The sequence below is a fragment of the Scyliorhinus torazame genome, chromosome 30 (genome assembly GCF_047496885.1).
Source record: "Scyliorhinus torazame isolate Kashiwa2021f chromosome 30, sScyTor2.1, whole genome shotgun sequence".
Lineage (NCBI taxonomy): Eukaryota > Metazoa > Chordata > Chondrichthyes > Carcharhiniformes > Scyliorhinidae > Scyliorhinus > Scyliorhinus torazame.
The window spans coordinates 27,242,971-27,261,147 of NC_092736.1; the positions used below are offsets into that span (position 1 = coordinate 27,242,971).

Here is an 18,177-nt window from a genome sequence, read left to right on the forward strand (position 1 = left end):
CCAAACCCCCTGCCTGCCTTCCCCTCTGTAGTAGCACCTTTCTAACTCTGGCCACCTTCCCTCCCCATCTTATGTTCTTATAAGGTCTTTGCTTATCTGGAACTGGCTGTTAACCTTCTGAGCACCAAAGCATTGTTTCCTATGCCTCTTGCAAATGTGTGGGATTAGCAAAAACAACTTTCTGCAAACTTGTACCGCTGTTTAATTGCCAACTCGATTCAGTTGCTAAAATAATACTTCAGCCCTCACAGGGTTGCTGATACTGTGCCACCGTTTTCTGGTTGAGGTAAGTATTTCCATTTTGTGTATGTGTATTGAGAGATTGTTCCCAGCTTCTTGTCAGTATCAGTATAATTGGCTACCAGATGGGCAGCAGGGTAGCACAGTGGTTAGCACAGCTGCTTCACAGCCCCAGGGTCCCCGGTTCGATTCCCGGCTTGGATCACTGTCTGTGCGGAGTCTGCACATTCTCCCCATGTCTGCGTGGGTTTCCTCCGGGTGCTCCGGCTCCCTCCCACAGTCCAAAGATGTGCAGGTTAGGTGGATTGGCCATGCTAAATTGTCCTTAGTGTCCAAAAACGGTTAAGTGGCATTATGGCGACAGGGTGGAGGTATGGGTTTAGGTAGAGTGCTCTTTCCAAGGGCCGGTGCAGACGCGATGGACCGAATGGCCTCCCTCTACACTGTAAATTCTATGATTCTATGTGCAAGGGTAGCTCGGACTGCAGCACATAGAAATTTTTACTTTTTGCTGCTTTACCATGAGGATGCAGATGGCTTCTGTTTGGCGACACCCAGATACCATGGCCAAGATCAGGAACTTGCAAGGATCGGGTGCAGCACATTAGAAGATCGGTGTACTTCACTCACTGTTTGGTGCGTCCACTCCATGTAATGTTTTCAGTTAATATTTCTGTAATACTACCTTTCCTTGTTATGTGACGTGACCAAAGACGCCTGCCAAAGAAGTCGCTAAACATCATTGGCTTGCAGAGGAAGTGCATTCTTTCACTATTTTAATGTTGCCGGAGAAGTGCAGCATAAAATAGTCACCTCACTTTATTAAAAAAAAACATCTGGGGGATTGAGCCGATTTCAGAAGCAACATTCCTGTTGAATAATCCTGTGCTGTACCAGGCCTTTGTTGCACAAGTCAAAAGGGATGCAGAATGAATTGAATGACCAGAACGTGTGCTGTAAACTTTGAAAGCGCTTGCTTTGCCTCCAGGGTGGGTTCTTCTACCCACATCTCTCAACCCAGAGGAAAATGTCGGAGCTCAGTGGAGCGTGATGACTTCCTGGCTTCAGTTGGGTAGGGTGGAAGATGAGCGATGAGAATCCAGGCACTTTGTGCTGTAGGTTGGGAAAATCATAAGCTAAGTCGCACTGGGCTTCATGCCAAAGTCTTTCAGTCGCTGACTCACAGTATTGGCCTGTGAGCAGGTTAGCTTCCTGGTTCTTGCACGTGGGAAACAGTAGGAGATAGTGGAATACCTGAGAAGCTATTAAAAGATTAAATCGTTGATAGTAGTCAGCTTATTAAGCAGAAATAATAAGCTTCCATGCCAAAACAAACACATTTTTAAAAAACTGAACAAAGACAGGCAAATGTCCATTGACTGTGCTCACATTAAACGAGGGGCTGTGTTGTTTTGTCTGGGAATTTATGTAAAAGAACATGAAGAAAGCATTTCAGCCAACAAGGTCTAATTGATAAGCAAATGCCGTCTGATCCATCAAGAGATCAGTTGCTACGCAGTCAGAAGATTATTGCTCCAACTTTGTGCTTTGGACAGGCTGGTTTAAAAACTTGTAAACATCTGCCCCCAGCATCTTGTATTCCTGGAAAGTCTTTCTGTACATTGCAAATGTCTGCTGTTTCAAATTATGATATGGAAATTGGCATCAGGTGGTGTGTGATGTCTGAAGTGTGGTGTACAGGAAACATTGTAATGTGCAAGCAGATCTGTGTATTGCTCACGTTGAATTGGAGCAGGCTGTGCTTTATAAGTGTTGTCAGTCTGATAATCGCTTATTGTCACAAGTAGGCTTCAATTAAGTTACTGTGACAAGCCCCTAATCGCCACATTCTGGCGCTTGTTCGGGGAGGCCGGTACGGGAATTGAACCCGCGCTGCTGGCGTTGTTCTGCATTACAAGCCAGTTGTTACAGGAAGTGGTATAGAGAAGGAATCTCTTTCTTGAAAGCGCATCCTCCATCTCTTAATTCTTTCCCCCCTTCCCCTTTAATTGAAAAGCTTATATGTTTGTCTGCTGGGCGAGCAGTGAAAAGGTTATTAACTAATGATTGTATCATTAGGCTGGGTTTGCAAGGAGGTCACCGCTCAAATATTCAGAGCAGGAGACAGAGGCAACTTGACATGTTTCTCAACTGGTGAATATGAAGGGTTGATAATTAACCTGTGGTATCAGTGTGTCAGTCACCACCTTTTTCTGCTGCAGGTTTCAGCTATGCCTCAGAGCTCTGGCAGTCACAGCCATTCTCCAGTTGTACACAGTGGGCATCATCACACTGCATCAGTTCAGCCTCATGGACAGCAGGTGGTACCCCAGAGCCATCCCCATCCTCCAGGAGCACCAGCCACACCGGTCCAAGGACAGCAGCAGTTCCAGAGGCTAAAGGTGAGCTCTCATTACCTCAACGGGACTGAATTTTTAAAAAAAATCTTCAAAGCTTTTGGTGGATATTTTAAAAAACTTTAATTTTATACTTACCACCCAAAATTTGAAATAAGATTAGCTCCATTACTTCTCCCGTCATTTTCAGATGTAGATGCACCCCTCTGTTATGTCTACACTTTTTTTCTCTCTGCCTAACTCACCTGTCATTTAGATTTACTTGTAGTGGAGAGAACCATGTGTTTGCCTGTCAGAGGCTGAAAGGCCAAAGATGGTAATGAGCTTTTAATCCAGTTCAGCAAGACTACCAATGCTAGAAATCGCAGATTTATTCCGCCTTTTGTAATAAGGCCTAAATACCTCTACCGTTAATGTGAACGATAAGGAAGTAGCATATCAGCAATGTAATGAGCTGGTAATGAGAGCCTTGGTCATTTCAGACCATCACTTAAGGATCGAAGAAAGCCGTTAGGAGGATTTATTTTGTTCATGGAGAGAGCTAGCATGCGGGATTCTTTACCGGGCTCTGTGATTAATAATTGAAAATACCGTGCAAAAAGGGTACAGGAAAAGGAATCAAAATGGATGGTTCCTGCACAGAGTGAGCTGACTTCTGTGTCATAAGATTCTGTCAGGGGGTTCAAATGACCACATAAACCACGATGTGGAGATGCCGGCATTGGACAAGGGTGAGCACAGTACGAAGTCTTACAACACCAGGTTAAAGTCCAATAGGTTTGTTTCGATGTCACTAGCTTTCGGAGCGCTGCTCCTGCCTCAGGTGAACCACATAAACCACAGGAGTGAAGAGAAAACAAGTTAGGAAAATTAGCCGGAGCTCTAAACCATGCAAGGGGATCAGGGGTTATGGGGAGAAGACAGGAGAATTGGGGATGAGAAAATATCAGCCATGACTGAATGACGGAGCAGACTCGATGTGCCAAGTGGCCTAATTGGGCTCCTATGTCTTATGGTCTTGTATAATAATATGGGGACCGAGTCAGTGGGAGCAGTTTAATTCTGCTTTTATTCTCCCCTGAGTGTCTGTCATGATAATTGGCCGACTGTTGCGCTTGAACCTGAAGTTAAACTGTAGAACTATTAGAATAACGGTATTGCTACACGATCTCTACAATATTATACCCTCAGTATAAGATTCTGAGTTATTATAAGATCTGTACACCAGTTTATTCTGCGGCTATGTTAATATTATATCGTGTCAGACCTCTGGCACTCTGACCTTACAAAGGTGAGATAACATTTTTATAAAGGGTTGATATAAACAGTTAAAAGGAATTGGAGGGACCCATCCTATCTTCCCCACCTTGTCTTGTTGTGTGTGTGTGTGTGCCTGTTACAGCATTTACTTCTTCCTGAGTTTTATTGCCTCATATTTTGTAGTTTTCAAGTTTACACAGAAACTCCCTCTGTGCCAATGTAGTTCACGTGGCTCCATTTCAATTATAACCTACACTACAGAAGTGACTACTTCTTCAAAATTAATTCGGTTATTATAACATATATTCTGGTATTCTGAGAATGCAGTAACATACTGTATAAATGCAGGCTTTCTTTCTCTTTTGTAATCTGTCTCTTTACTTTTTTTTTCACACTGCCCCCTTGCCCACTCTCTCACTTTCTCTTGCGCACTTTCCCTACATTCTTTTACACCGTCTTTGCTCCAAGTTTGATTGGAGGAATGTGGCAGCAGTGCAAAACTGGGTAACTTGGTGCAGCAGACATTTTAGAAGATAATCGCGTGAAAATGTTATCAAACATTGCATGATACGGTATCTGCCGCACTTCACCATCATAACAACGTTATCCATTGGTGCACAATCTGCCTTTTCCCTCCCTACAATATCAGGTGTTAATATCAGTATTTCTTTATGATTCTGTGGTATGCCTTGTGATGTTGCATTTCTGATGCTGATATTGCCTAATGCAGTGATGTACTAACACCTTGTGTTGCATTTATGGTTGAAATGTTGCTTATTGACACTCTCGCGTTGTCCGCTGGCAATGTTGTTTAACAGTGATGTTGTGTTGCCTTGGCAATTTGCTTTCGAGCGCTGTTGTATTACTTGCCATGCGATGGTGTTATTCTTTGATGATGTGTTGCATAACAGCCCCGCTGCTGTTACTAATGTAGAGTACAAGTTTAGCATTAACAATATGACTGTATTTCTTGCAATTCCCTGCATGGTCATTGGTAGTGACAATTAGCCATAATCCATGAGGGACCACAGGCAATCTCTCTCTGTCAGAGGGAGACAAGTGGTTACCTCGGCATGATCCTCGTCAAGCATGGGACCAGGCAAAGAGGTAGCAGTCTGAACTATTGAAGCAGGTACAAGGATTGAACCCATGCTGTTGCAGTCATTCTGCACCACACTCTAGCCATCTAACCAATTGAGCTCTCTGACCCCCCACAGTGTCCTGCATGAATGTTAACTTTTCCCGATGATTTTGAATAGATTACTCTGAGGGTATTGTCACCTATTCCCCTTTTTTTACTCTTTAGCTTGAAGTTATTGTGCTAAATCGATGTTTCTGCGGCACCGTCAAACTGCTGTCCCCTTTTTGCCTTCTATTTTGTCAGGTTGAAGATGCTTTGTCCTACCTTGACCAGGTGAAGTTACAGTTTGGAAACCAGCCCCAGGTTTACAATGACTTTCTTGACATCATGAAGGAGTTCAAATCTCAGAGGTAGGGTACAGGGCGATTCTCTTTCCTTGCCTGTACCATAAATATGGTTGTACAGACTACGACAACTGCTCTCACTATTTTGCATTTTAAGAGAATTGTGATCTATATGTCAATTAATGCAGGAATCTTAAAGTTGTTACTGTGCAGAAGGAGGCCATTCAGCCCATTGAGTCCAATCTGGCTGTCTCTAGAACAATCCAGTTGATTCTGCACTGTAGGATTCTAAATCCGTATCGATAACATTCACTGATCTCCTTTCATCAACCTTCTTTGGTCCATCATCAAAAAATGTAATTAGATTAGTCAAACACAATCTGCCTTTTACAATTCCATACAGGCTCTCCTTAATTACCCAAACCTCCAAGCGACTTAACTCTCCCCCCTTTGTTATTGTTGTTAAAATCGTATCCCCCACTGATGTTAAACTGACCAGCCGATAGATACCACGAATGTTCTTACACCCTCCTTGAGTAGGAGTGTCACGTTTACCACTTTTTAAACCTCTAGCAAACCACCACCAAATCTAGGGCAAATTGGAGGATTTTGGCACGACCTTCTGGCATCTCCACCATGACTTCCCTGAGCAACCTGGGGTCCAAATCACCCACACCAGGTGACTTCTCAACTCCGAGCACTGTCAGCCTTTCCAATGCGTCCCTCTAATCAATTTTCACCCCATACATGACCTTTAGTTACTGATATTTTGGCAACTTCCTCTTCCTGAGTAAATACCGATGCCAAGTGTTCATTAAATGTTCTAGCCTTGCCCTGTGCCTCAAAACATGTATCACCTTATTTGTCCCCAATAGACCCCATTCCGTCTCTTACTACCTACTTACTATTTACATGCTGGGAGAAGATTGTTGGGTTACCTTTTATATCAACCTCCATTCTATTAGTGGGCAACACGGTAGCATAGTGGATAGCACAATTGCTTCACAGCTCCAGGGTCTCAGGTTCGATTCTGGCTTGGGTCACTGTCTGTGCGGAGTCTGCACATCCTCCCTGTGTGTGCGTGGGTTTCCTCCGGGTGCTCCGGTTTCCTCCCACAGTCCAAAGATGTGCAGGTTAGGTGGATTGGCCATGATAAATTGCCCTTCGTGTGCAAAAATTGCCCTTAGTGTTGGGTGGGGTTACTGGGTTATGGGGATGGTGTGGACCTTGGGTAGGGTGCTCTTTCCAAGAGCCGGTGCAGACTCGATGGGCTGAATGGCCTCCTTCTGCACTGTAAATTCTATGAAACCTATTCTTATACTTTTTGCCATTTGCATTTTCCTCTTCACTTCCCTCTCAACCTATCGCATTTGGCCTGTTTCTCGCTTGAAGCATTTGCGGGATGCATCATACACCCTGTGATTTTGTTGCATCAAAACCTATCTCCCTTGTTAGCCAAGCCGCCTATTTTAATTACTCTGCCTTCCCCATTTGTTGGAAAAGACCTAGCGATATTACATACATTACATAGAACATACAGTGCAGAAGAAGGCCATTCGGCCCATTGAGTCTGCACCAACCCACTTAAGCCCTCACTTCCACCCTATCCCCGTAACCCAATAATCCCTCCCAACCTTTTTGGTCACTAAGGGCAATTTAGCATGGCCAATCCACCTAACATGCACGTCTTTGGACTGTGGGAGGAAACCGGAGCACCTGGAGGACACCCATGCAGATACGGGGAGAACGTGCAGACTCCACACAGACAATGACCCAGCAGGGAATCGAACCTGGGATCCTGGCGCTGTGAAGCCACAGTGCTATCCACTTGTGCTACCCTGCTGCCCAGTCGATTCTGCACTGTAGGAATACTATGATTCTAAATCCATATCGATAACATTCACTGATCTCCTTTCAGCAATCTTCTTTGGTCCATCATCAAAAAATGTAATTAGTAATTAGATTAGTCAAACACAATCTGCCTTTTACAATTCCATACAGGCTCTCCTTAATTACCCAAACCTCCAAGCGACTTAACTTTCACCCCTCTGAAACATTTCTTCCTTAAAAATCACCCATTATTGTTTATCCTGTTAGTCTTTGGTTCTGTTTTACTCCTATGATTGCAGTTAGCCCTCTTCCAGTTTAGAAGTACTATATTAGATTGCTCCTTGCTCTTCTCCGTTACTTTTTTTTTCTTTTTATAAATTTAGACTACCCAATTTTTTTTTTTTTCCCAATTAAGGGGCAATTTAACATGGCCAATTCACCTATCCTGCACATCTTTGGGTTGTGGGGGTAAAACCCACGCAGACACGGGGAGAATGTGCAAATTCCTTATGGACAGTGACCCAGGGCAGGGATTCAAAACAGGGTCCTCAGCTCCATAGGCAGCAATGCTAACCACTGTGCCACAGTGCTGTCCTTCTCCATTACTAATCTAAACCGTATGATACAATAATCATTCTTACCCAAATGTTCCACCACAGACACTTGGCCCATTTGGCCCACCTGATTCCCCGGCACCGGGTTTCAACAATGCCTCATTCCTAGTTAGATCAAAAACATTACTAGTCAGGGGCCTTCTCCTAAAGGAATTCCTCAACTTTATTTTCCTTTTACTCTAACAATTATCTCAATTGATATTTTAACAATTAAAGTCCCCCAATATTACCACTCTGTTGGTCTTCTATACCTCTGTGATATCCCTACAGATTTGCCTCTTATTTTTTCGCTTTCTCTCTCTAACCAAATGGATTCTGTCCATGTCTCCTGAAGGCACGGTAGCACAGTGGATAGCACTGTTGCTTCACAGTGCCAGGTTCCCGATTTCGAGACCTGCTTGGGTCACAGTCTGTGCGGAGTCTGCACATTCTCCCCGTGTCTGCGTGGGTTTCCTCCGGGTGCTCCGGTTTCCTCCCACAAGTCCCGAAAGACATGCTTGTTAGTTGAATCTGACATTCTGAATTCTCCCTCCGTGTATCTGAACTGGCGCTGGAGTGGCGATTAGGGGTTTTTCACAGTAACTTCATTGCAGTGTTAATGTAAGCCTACTTGTGACGATAATAAAGGTTATTATAAGGCTATTCTCACTTTGCAACACTACAATATCTTCCCTAATCAGTACTGCCACTCCATCTCTTTTTCCTCTTAGGAATATTAAGCGCCCAGATCTCACATTTTAAAAAAATAAATAGAGTACTAAATTATTTTATTCCAATTAGGGGGCAATTTAGCGTGGCCAATCTACCTTCCCCGCACATTTTTGGCTTGTGGGAGTGAGACCCACGCAGACACGGGGAGAATGTGCAAACTCCACACAGACAGTGACCCGGGCAGTTCTCACATTTTTAAGCCACATTTCTGTTATTGCCACTACATGATATTTCCAAACAGGTATTTGTGCTCATAGCTCACCAAACTTATTCACCACACTTGGCATGTTTACATACATGCATTTTAAACCTGTCTTTGTATTCCTAATCTGGTGCTATCTAACGTGGTATTACTCTAGTGTCATTTAACACTCTTACTCCTTTATTTACTCGATTCTTCTTTCCTCCTTCTATATTCTGCCCCCCCCCCGCCCCCAATTTAGTCCCAACCCTCCCCAACCACATTAATGACCCTGCCCGTGAGGACACGAGTCCAGTTCTGTTTAGGTGTAACCGTCCACTTTTGGGACCAGAACTGGTCCTAGTGACCAAAGAATATGAAGTCCTCCCTCCTGCACAAACCCTTGAGGCAAGCATTGATCCTTCTCTGATCTTCTATTTCTGTTAATGTTGGTGACTGCCTAGATGGATCTACCATCCCAAATTCTCTCTGCCTGTGGGTTGGCCACGTCCTAGAAATTATGGGCCATAAGACATAGGAACAGAATCAGATCCAGGGGGGCTCTCAGCCTGCTTGATGCTTTGCAGTGACTCCAGCCTTCTGTCAGGATAGGAAACCTTGAATCCGAGCTCAAGCATCTGGGAACATTTCCTACACAATTGGTCCCCCAAGACACTTAAGTGTCCTGAAGTTCCCACTTGGTGCTGGAATTTCAAGCAACAGGCCTCAGCTGTCCTTGCATGACCTGTAAAAGCGCAAAGCGTTTTTTAAAAAATAGTTTAAACTATTAAATTCCAAAGACCTGAGCGTGCCCTCACTGACAGTAATTATCAGTTCCTAACTAGCCATCTAATTAATCAACTGTTACTAGTTGGCAGTTTACCACCGACTAACGCTATGGAAGAAGCTCCAATTTAAGGTTAAGTTAGATGTTGAATGCAAAAGTACAAAAAGAAATTAACTCCTAAAAACTCTTAATAAAAGCATTTACCAACTAATTAAGGAGAGGAAGAGGGAAGAATTTGCTTTGACATTTAATTACTTTAGTTACATCAGAGTCTACAAGAGTGGGAGGAGTGGGACTAATTGGATAATTCAAAGAGCTGGCACAAACATGAAGGACCAAATGGCTTCCTTCATCAATTCTAAAGCCATAGCTAATTTGTGCAGAGCAAAATCCAATGAACTCTAACAGGGGTTTGTAACTAATTAAAGTAAGGTTGAGAAGGCAGTTGAATAGAGTTTGTCGGAATGGTGGAGGCCTTATTATTGAGTGAGATCAGTGGAAACACTTCAGGTTCGGTGAAGACGTGTGGATAGTAAATGTACTGGGTTAGTTTTGACAGATGGAAGCTGCAGCGTTCCAAAGTTTTTAAAATTTTAATAGCCTCTTTTTGAAATGTTGCAGCATTGATACCCCCGGAGTGATCAGCCGGGTTTCTCAGCTCTTCAAAGGGCACCCTGACCTCATCATGGGCTTCAACACCTTCCTGCCTCCAGGCTATAAAATTGAGGTGCAGACGAACGACATGGTGAATGTGACGACGCCAGGACAAGTCCATCAGATCACTCCTCAGCATGCCGCCCAGCCGCAGCCCCAACAGCAGCACCAGCAGCAACCCCAGCAGCACGCTGCTCCTGCCCCGGCACAGCCAGCTCCACAACCACCTCCTGCCAAAGTCCCCAAGGTGAGCGGGGGTGGAATAATCTTGCAGGTCTCCTGGCGTTGTCAGTATTGCATTACCTGATTCACTTTTACCGCTTTTTTGGGGCTTTACACAACCCGCAGGGCAGACGAGATCAGGGCTGTTCTGCCGTTCCCCATTGTGCAAACCGGAGTGCCACCGAATATCACTAGGCCACCTCTCTCTATCACCGCAAACCTATCCTAGCTTTCTTCCTCAATTGCCAGCCTTGGTAGGTAAACTTTTGAGTTGGGAACATCATCTCCATTATGATGCTCACGCTGCAGGAATGCACGTAACAGCCAACATTTGGAATTGAACCTGACGAAAGATGACTGATTCATCTCTGGTGAAATCTTACTAGTGTACTTTAAGACATTGCTTGCATGACGGATACCAGTACAATACTGTGCTTGCATTGGTTGTGTTTTCAGTAAGCGCTAGATTATTACTTGAATAACTTCAGAGTTGTCACAAAATTTAACAAGTATCTTTCTCTGAGGTGAAAGGGTGGATCTTGCTTTCAGAAGCTCTTGCACACTCAAGGCCAGCTAGAAAGTCGCATTGGGCCCTGAGCATCTGCTGACCAATAACTGAAAGAACATATTTTTCTACTCAGAAGTGTTTTGTTAGATTAATTTTCTTTTCACCATTGGCTAAAGTGCAACTAACTTTAATTGCTAAGCTTTATCACGGTAATGGTCAATCATCAGTGAATCCTTCAGAACTGTGATGGCATCAAACATGATCAGAATTGATACGTAATTGTTCCTTTGCATGTATATTCAATAGTGAAATCCGCCACTCGCTTCTGACAGCCAAAGACATGGGAAGGTGTTTAAAGAGCTTTCAGCTATTAACTGCTTGACTTTATTTAATAAAGTAGGTGATCAGTGATTAGTTGGCACCAAGCTTGGTAAAAAGAGTGAAAACGGCTTCCGTGGTCATGCGGCCCTGGGAATGAATCAACATGGTGAAGCTGCATGGTGTTAGCTTTCGGTGTGTACTCCAAGGTGGTAGAAGCTCGTCGGTGAAATAAAACTGATTTCACTGTAACTTGTTGTCGATGTAATGAACAAATCCCTTCATAGAGCAGGTTCTGTTGCAAAATATTATCTGACTGAAGCACAAACATTGCCGGTTATTTTAAAAACAACAACTTATATAGCGCCACAATTCTAATAAAACAAAAGAGTATTTATAAAGCAAAATTGGACACCAAGCTGTGTTAGGGCAAAAAACTTGGTAAAAGAGGTAGGTTTGGAGAAGCAACTTAAAGGAAGACAGCGAGGTAGATAGTTGAGGTTTAGGGAGGGAATTCCAGCGCTTCATGCCTTCATGGCCACCAATGTGGAGCAATTAAAAATGGAAATGCACAAGAGGCCGGAAATAGATCAGTGTGGATATCTTGGAGGATTGTGGGGTTGGAGGAGACTACAGAGATGGGGAGGGGTGAGGCCATGGGGGGATTTTAAAACCAGGATGAGAATTTGAAAATCAAGGCATTGCATGATCAGGTATCCCTGTAGGTCAGTGAGCCCAAGACTTGGTGCTGCTAAATAGCTTAGGCAGCAGATCACCTCAAGTTTACAGAGGGTGGAAAGTGGGAGGCCACGCAGGAGTGCATTGGAATAGTCAAGTGCAGAGGTAGCAACTGTATGAATGATCTTTATAGCAGCAGATAAGCTGAGGTGGTGACAGAAGCAGGAAGGGAAACCACTGCAGGCAATACTTTGGCTACAATTAGACATAAAAATAGAACCTGGACAACGGTGGAGAAGCATTGGTGGTGGATGGTGTGATCAACTTGTGTCAAAGGCTGCAGATAGGTTGAGGGGGACTAGTTTATTTTGTAGTAATGTAGGATGTAATTTGTAACTTTGATAAGAGCAGTTTCAGTACTGTGACGGGGATGGGGAGACTGAGAGACCGAGAGAGCGCGAGAGGCAGAGGGAGCGCGAGAGGCGGAGGGTGCACCAGAGGCGGGGGGGGGGGGGGGGGGGGGGGGGGGGGCGAGAGGCAGCGGGGGAGCAAGAGACACAAAGACCTGGTTAAGGGATTCGGAGATGTTCCGGCATAGGTGGACATGGATTTGGGAGGTTCCAGCATGTTCAAGTATTTTGGACAGGAAAGGAAAGGGAAGTTGGAATTGGAGGTGGTATTTTGCACGGAAGGCGGCAGCAACAGTTTTTTTTGAGGTGAGGGCTGATAACAGCAGATTTAAAGAAGGGAGAGAAAATCCCAGTTGCTGGTTGCTTTTATCATGCATGTTTTGTCTTTCTTTAAAATAGACGTTCAAATCTGTGCAGTTCTCTATGTTAAAATCTGTTTTGAGTTGGAATTGTAAATCAATGAATTAATACCTAGTAAAATTAGTTTGCTTCATAGGAACGCTCTTCACAAACCTGGATTTATTTTCCCATTTGTTGCTCTCTTGGAATAATGTTCATAACACTTCAGCCTCTTGCCAAACTGCTTTTCGAATATTGTAACAGGTTTAAATTGTGCTAACCTTGGGGCAGCACAGTGGTTAGCACTGTGGTTTCACAGCTCCAGGGTCCCAGGTTCGATTCCCTGCTGGGTCACTGTGTGGAGTCTGCGCGTTCTCCCCGTGTCTGCGTGGGTTTCCTCCCACAGTCCAAAGACGTGCAAGTTAGGTGGATTGGCCTTGCTAAATTGCCCTTAGTGTCCAAAAAGGTTAGATGGGGTTATTGGGTTAGGGGGATAGGGTGGAAATGAGGGCTTAAGTGGGTCGTTGCAGACTTGATGGGCCGAATGGCCTCCTTCTGCACTATGTTCTATGTACAGTTATGCGGAACTCATTCTGAGAGGTACAACATTTTTAAAAAATTAACGGGCAATTTAGCGTGGCCAATCCACCTACCCTGCACATCTTTGGGTTGTGGGGGTGAAACCCACGCAGACATGGGGAGAATGTTCAAACACCTCACGGACAGTGAGCCAGGGCCGGGATTCGAACCCGGGTCCTCAGTGCCGCAGTCCTAGTGCTATCCACTGTGCCACATGCCGCCCGCTAAAAGTGTACAAAATGTACACATCCCCCTGTATATTTTACTGAAGGTGGAGGAGGTTATTTGGAAAGTGTGATGATTGTATCGAGTGACAGTAGCAGGGATGGATCACCTTATTCACTTCCCTGGTTGCTGCCGAAATTGGAATTCCCTTAAATTAATCCTGTATCAACATCCAGTCCAGACCATTGCCAGGATTAGAAATTTTATAGTGTGGCTACAAGTGTGAGATATAGAAAATTCACCAGCGTGTAAAATGTTTGCCATTTGGGGTTTAAAAAAAAAGAGTTGATATTTTCATTAGCATGCACGTTACACAGGAAAGCAGCTGTAAAAAAATCAGATGATGAGTCACGTCTTCTCGTAAAGGCATCTGCCTACAGATCAGTCCCTTCAACGGTCTTTGTAATTGATTGCTCAACCAGAGCAATGTTGTGGGAGGGAAAGCCATCCACAGCTCCTCCCATGTCTGACAAAGGAGAGGCAGGTATGAATGACGCTGTGTGTTAGACAAGCTATGGGCTCCGCATTCCTGAATAATCACATAGTTACTAACCAGACAGTGTGAACATTTATAGATTTCAAGTGATAATTCACAGGCTTAAGTAAAGGCCAGCTGCACCCAAAACAGTGTATCCAGTGACCTAATCAGGTTCACAGGTAAACTGCGACAATTACAGTGTAACAAGTCAGTTGGAATCCATAAGTCCAAAAAATATAGTCAACTGATATCGGACACCCCTCCCTCCCATTTGTGGTGATAAATTGATTGATCAGTTTTGCCGAGTAGTTCTTGGGATTAATGGATAGAATTCAATGCAATTCCACACAGTTCACTGTCCTTTCTGTTGCAGCCACTGCAGTCACAGACGCATACACCAACCAGCCAGCCAAATGCATCGCTGCCTCCATATGCCTCTCCTCGGTCACCTCCAGTGCAACCCCACACACCAGTCACTAGTGCTCATGCTGCTACACCGCCCATGCAGAATAACCAGCCTGTGGAGTTCAACCATGCCATTAACTATGTCAACAAGATCAAAAACCGTTTCCAGGGGCAGCCTGACATCTACAAGGCCTTTTTGGAGATCCTGCACACCTACCAGGTAAGGAAACGAAACACACAACACTCGTGTTTCTCGTCGGAGCCTCATGCTAACAGCCAAAGGAAATGTTTTAATATTTCTATCTCACAATATATTTATTTTTCGTTTTATTCTTTTTTATCATTTCTCCCTTTTTCGTTGGCATTATGCTTGACCTGTAGACCTTTCTTTTTCTTCAAAGAATGTCAAGTACTCACTTTCCTGTGTCTAAAAGAGTGGTATGGTGAGCATAGCTGTCTTTGGTCAGTGTAAACGTAGTGCACCAGATAACCATTATCTACACCACAGGCGAGTGGGGCGCTTCTCTGGAACAGCCTTTAACTTTGAAATGTATGCAACCACTCAGATGGATCATTAGACCATCCATGTGACACTAGATTATATCTGTTGGGTGGGGGTTGGTGTTGATCAGGGACTGCACCTTTTATAAGATGTTCTGAAATGCTTTTGCTGTCACAGAAAGAACAGCGGAACGCAAAAGAAGCTGGCGGGAACTACACGCCAGCACTGACTGAGCAAGAGGTATATGCCCAGGTAGCGAGGCTCTTTAAAAACCAGGAAGACCTTCTTTCAGAATTTGGACAGTTCTTGCCTGATGCCAACAGCTCAGTTGTAAGTATTATCGTGTACTGATATCTCTGGATTGAATACTCTGATCGTGTTCCGTTGCATTCTTTTCATTCAGTTGAATTTGAGGTTAAAATGTAAAGTATCCAGATGAACAATGGCTAAAGTGCAAAATTATAAACTTACATTCTTCTGTCTATATTTTCAAAGTCATTGTTAATTGGCGCTGGTAATGTTATTAGAAGCTAGTTTATGACTGGAACCTTTGGGAGGTGGAGAGGCAGGTTAAGACCATGGCAAATATGACTGGAAATACTTGATGAAGCCTCAAAAGAAACCCAGACCATCCTCCGTAAAAGCTAGACTTTCTATAAATAAGCAACAATTACTCGTCATTCATTTTGGCACTAGATTTGATTGCCGTTTCCCACCTCCCACTCCCCATTCCACTTGTGTGAGCTTCCCGCAATCCCAATTCTTGTCCTTGCATTTCTCTGCAAGCTGACAGTGATTTTTGGCTGTCTTGTCCTGATATCCTGTGTCAATGAGAGATGGAGAGGGCCTCTCCTAGGATCTGATCTGAGTAACTGATGCCCCTACTTGCTGCAAAGTGGAATATGTACTGTTTCCTCAGGATGGTACTCTGGGCAGCAGGATGGCAGCAGTGGTTAGCACTGCTGCCTCACTTCGCTGTGGTCCCAGGTTCGATCCTGGCTCTGAGTCACTGTCCGTGTGGAGTTTGCACAATCACCCCCAATCTGTGTGGGTCTCGCTCCCACAACAGGGTAGGTGGATTGGCCACGCTAAATTGCCCCTTAATTGGAACTGTTTTTTAAAAAACATTGTACTCTAGATGAGCATGCATATCTACTTAATGTTTTCCAAAGCAATACACATGAGCTTACCACTGATCTGATTGAAAGGTATTTTCTCCTTTGTAGCTGCTAAGTAAAACAACGGCAGAGAAAGCTGATTCAGTTCGGAATGATCACGGAGGCACAGTGAAGAAACCTCAACTGAACAATAACAAGCAAAGAAATAATCAGAATGGTTGCCAGATCCGTCGTCACCCAGGCGCAGGAGCCACTCCGCCTGTCAAAGTAAGTTGAGGCTAACTGTTGTGCGAGTGGGAAGAGTTTGCACTCCCAAGTAAGGCAGATCTGTGGAGAATCTACTGGACATTGTTAACGGTTGATCACATTCCAATGCAGAAATTGTAAGGAGTCCAGTAACGACCGCATACATCTATATATATATATGGCACTTTTAATGGAGAAGAACGTTCAGAGGATTTCACAGAAGCATAATCAAAGAGTACTGATTCAATCGTGTTCATAGAATTTACAGTGCAGGAGGCCATTCGGCCCATCGAGTCTGCACCGCCTCTTGGAAAGAGCACCCTACCCAAGGTCAACACCTCCATCCTATCCCCATAACCCAGTAACCCCACCCAACACTAAAGGCAATTTTGGACACTAAGGGCAATTTATCATGGCCAGTCCACCTAACCTGCACATCTTTGGACTGTGGGAGGAAACCGGAGCACCCGGAGGAAACCCACGCACACACTGGGAGGATGTGCAGACTCCGCACAGACAGTGACCCAAGCCAGAATCGAACCTGGGACCCTGGAGCTGTGAAGCAATTGTGCTATCCACAATGCTACCGTGCTGCCGTGTTGATGTGGAGAAAAGTTTGTTGTAGCAATGGTGAACTGCCCCGAGATGTTCCTGCATAATTTCTGCAGAGAATGGCGTACAATGTTTGCTAAATGTGCTATTGATGTCTTGTGGCAGATTGATACTGCGCAGTTTAGTAGTGTCCCTGTGGTCCTGCTCCTAGTAAATCCAATGATTTCCTGTTTTATAATGATAGGGCAGTTATACTATGTAGTCCGCATTATTATTCTGCCACTGAAGTGTGTTGCCTTTTAAAGGAAGCTTATCATTTTGTTTGTGTTTGTGAAATGCATGTCATGGAGTCCTGCGGGCCACACATAAAACCAAACGTTCTTGTTAACTTACATTGCTACAGCTGCCGGTACTGATAGGTTTTGATGTTTTGGTTTAGGATCTATCCATTAATGAGGCAGTAGCGCTAGGAACAGCCCTTTCCAAATTTCGAGGCTCAGGAAATGCAAGTAGGACAAGCCAACAAGTAAGAAATAAAAACCATGAATAGAACTGATTAGCCTGGGATTGGCGGTGCCCATGGGTCACATACGGCGTGTGGGAAGCAATTTAAGGCTGTAAAATCTGATTGCTATAAATAGATATATTATCTGATCGATTAAAGGTTGGTAAGGGAAATTTGTAAATTGTCGGGGGCTTGTAAACTCTTGGTTTCCAAGTCAGAAGATACCTGTCTATGATTAGTTTATGTGCCAGAGTGTGACAAACATAGTTTATGTTGTTGAGATAAAGACTGTCCAGTTGAGATGCATTTTAATTCCTTTTTAATTTGTGGCTTTCTCTGATATGCAAACTTGGAGCGCCGGTTATAAATGTCATACTTGTGTTTCAGCAGCAGTTTAAAACATCGCTATATTCAACATGGTCATCCTGGGAGAGCAGCAAAATTTACCAGCTCTACATCTAAAATAAAAACGTGCGACATTACTTGGGACCTTGTTGGTTAGGTTAAGCAAAATGTGGGCGTGTGATCGTAGTTCCTGTATGGCAAGCTCCTGATCCTCAGTGAACTTCGCCTGGTCAGGGACTTGAGTGCAGATGAGAGACGATGGTAATGTGACCATTAGGGTACAGTAGTTTGGCTGGTAAATTGTCACAACAAGTTCATGTCTTCATTCTGTGATTGTTCTGAAAAAACAGGATATAGAATAGAGCAGGGAGGTTATGCTGGAACTGTATAGATCATTGGTCAAGCCACAGCTTGAGTGCTGTGTACAGTCCTGGTCACCTCACTGCAGAAAGGGTGTCATTGCACTCGAGAGGGTACAGAGGAGATTTGCGAAGATATTGCCAGGACTGAAAAATTGCAGCTTTGAGGAAAGATTCGGTAGGCTGGGGTTGTTCTCCATAGAATAGAGGAGGCTGAGGGGAGATTTGATTGAGATGTACAAAATTGTGAGGGGCCTGGTTGGAGTGGATGGGGAGGGTCTATTTACCTTGGCCGTGAGGTCCGTGACTAGGGGCTTCGATTTAATGTG

The 18,177-nt window shown here is 44.2% G+C and overlaps 1 protein-coding gene across 4 annotated transcripts in view; it reads left to right on the forward strand.

Annotated features, from left to right (window-relative positions):
- Nucleotides 1–18,177, forward strand: part of sin3aa (SIN3 transcription regulator family member Aa) — a 159,677-nt gene that overhangs the window by 82,907 nt on the left and 58,593 nt on the right. For 3 of the 4 annotated variants that reach the window (XM_072493045.1, XM_072493047.1, XM_072493044.1), the window contains 7 exons: nt 2,463–2,642; nt 5,242–5,348; nt 10,027–10,306; nt 14,190–14,441; nt 14,901–15,053; nt 15,950–16,108; nt 17,079–17,165. In XM_072493045.1, coding sequence (XP_072349146.1) covers nt 2,463–2,642; nt 5,242–5,348; nt 10,027–10,306; nt 14,190–14,441; nt 14,901–15,053; nt 15,950–16,108; nt 17,079–17,165 — 1,218 coding nt within the window. The remainder of the gene's footprint in view (nt 1–2,462; nt 2,643–5,241; nt 5,349–10,026; nt 10,307–14,189; nt 14,442–14,900; nt 15,054–15,949; nt 16,109–17,078; nt 17,166–18,177) is intronic. The other variant, XM_072493046.1, reaches the window with a different exon arrangement.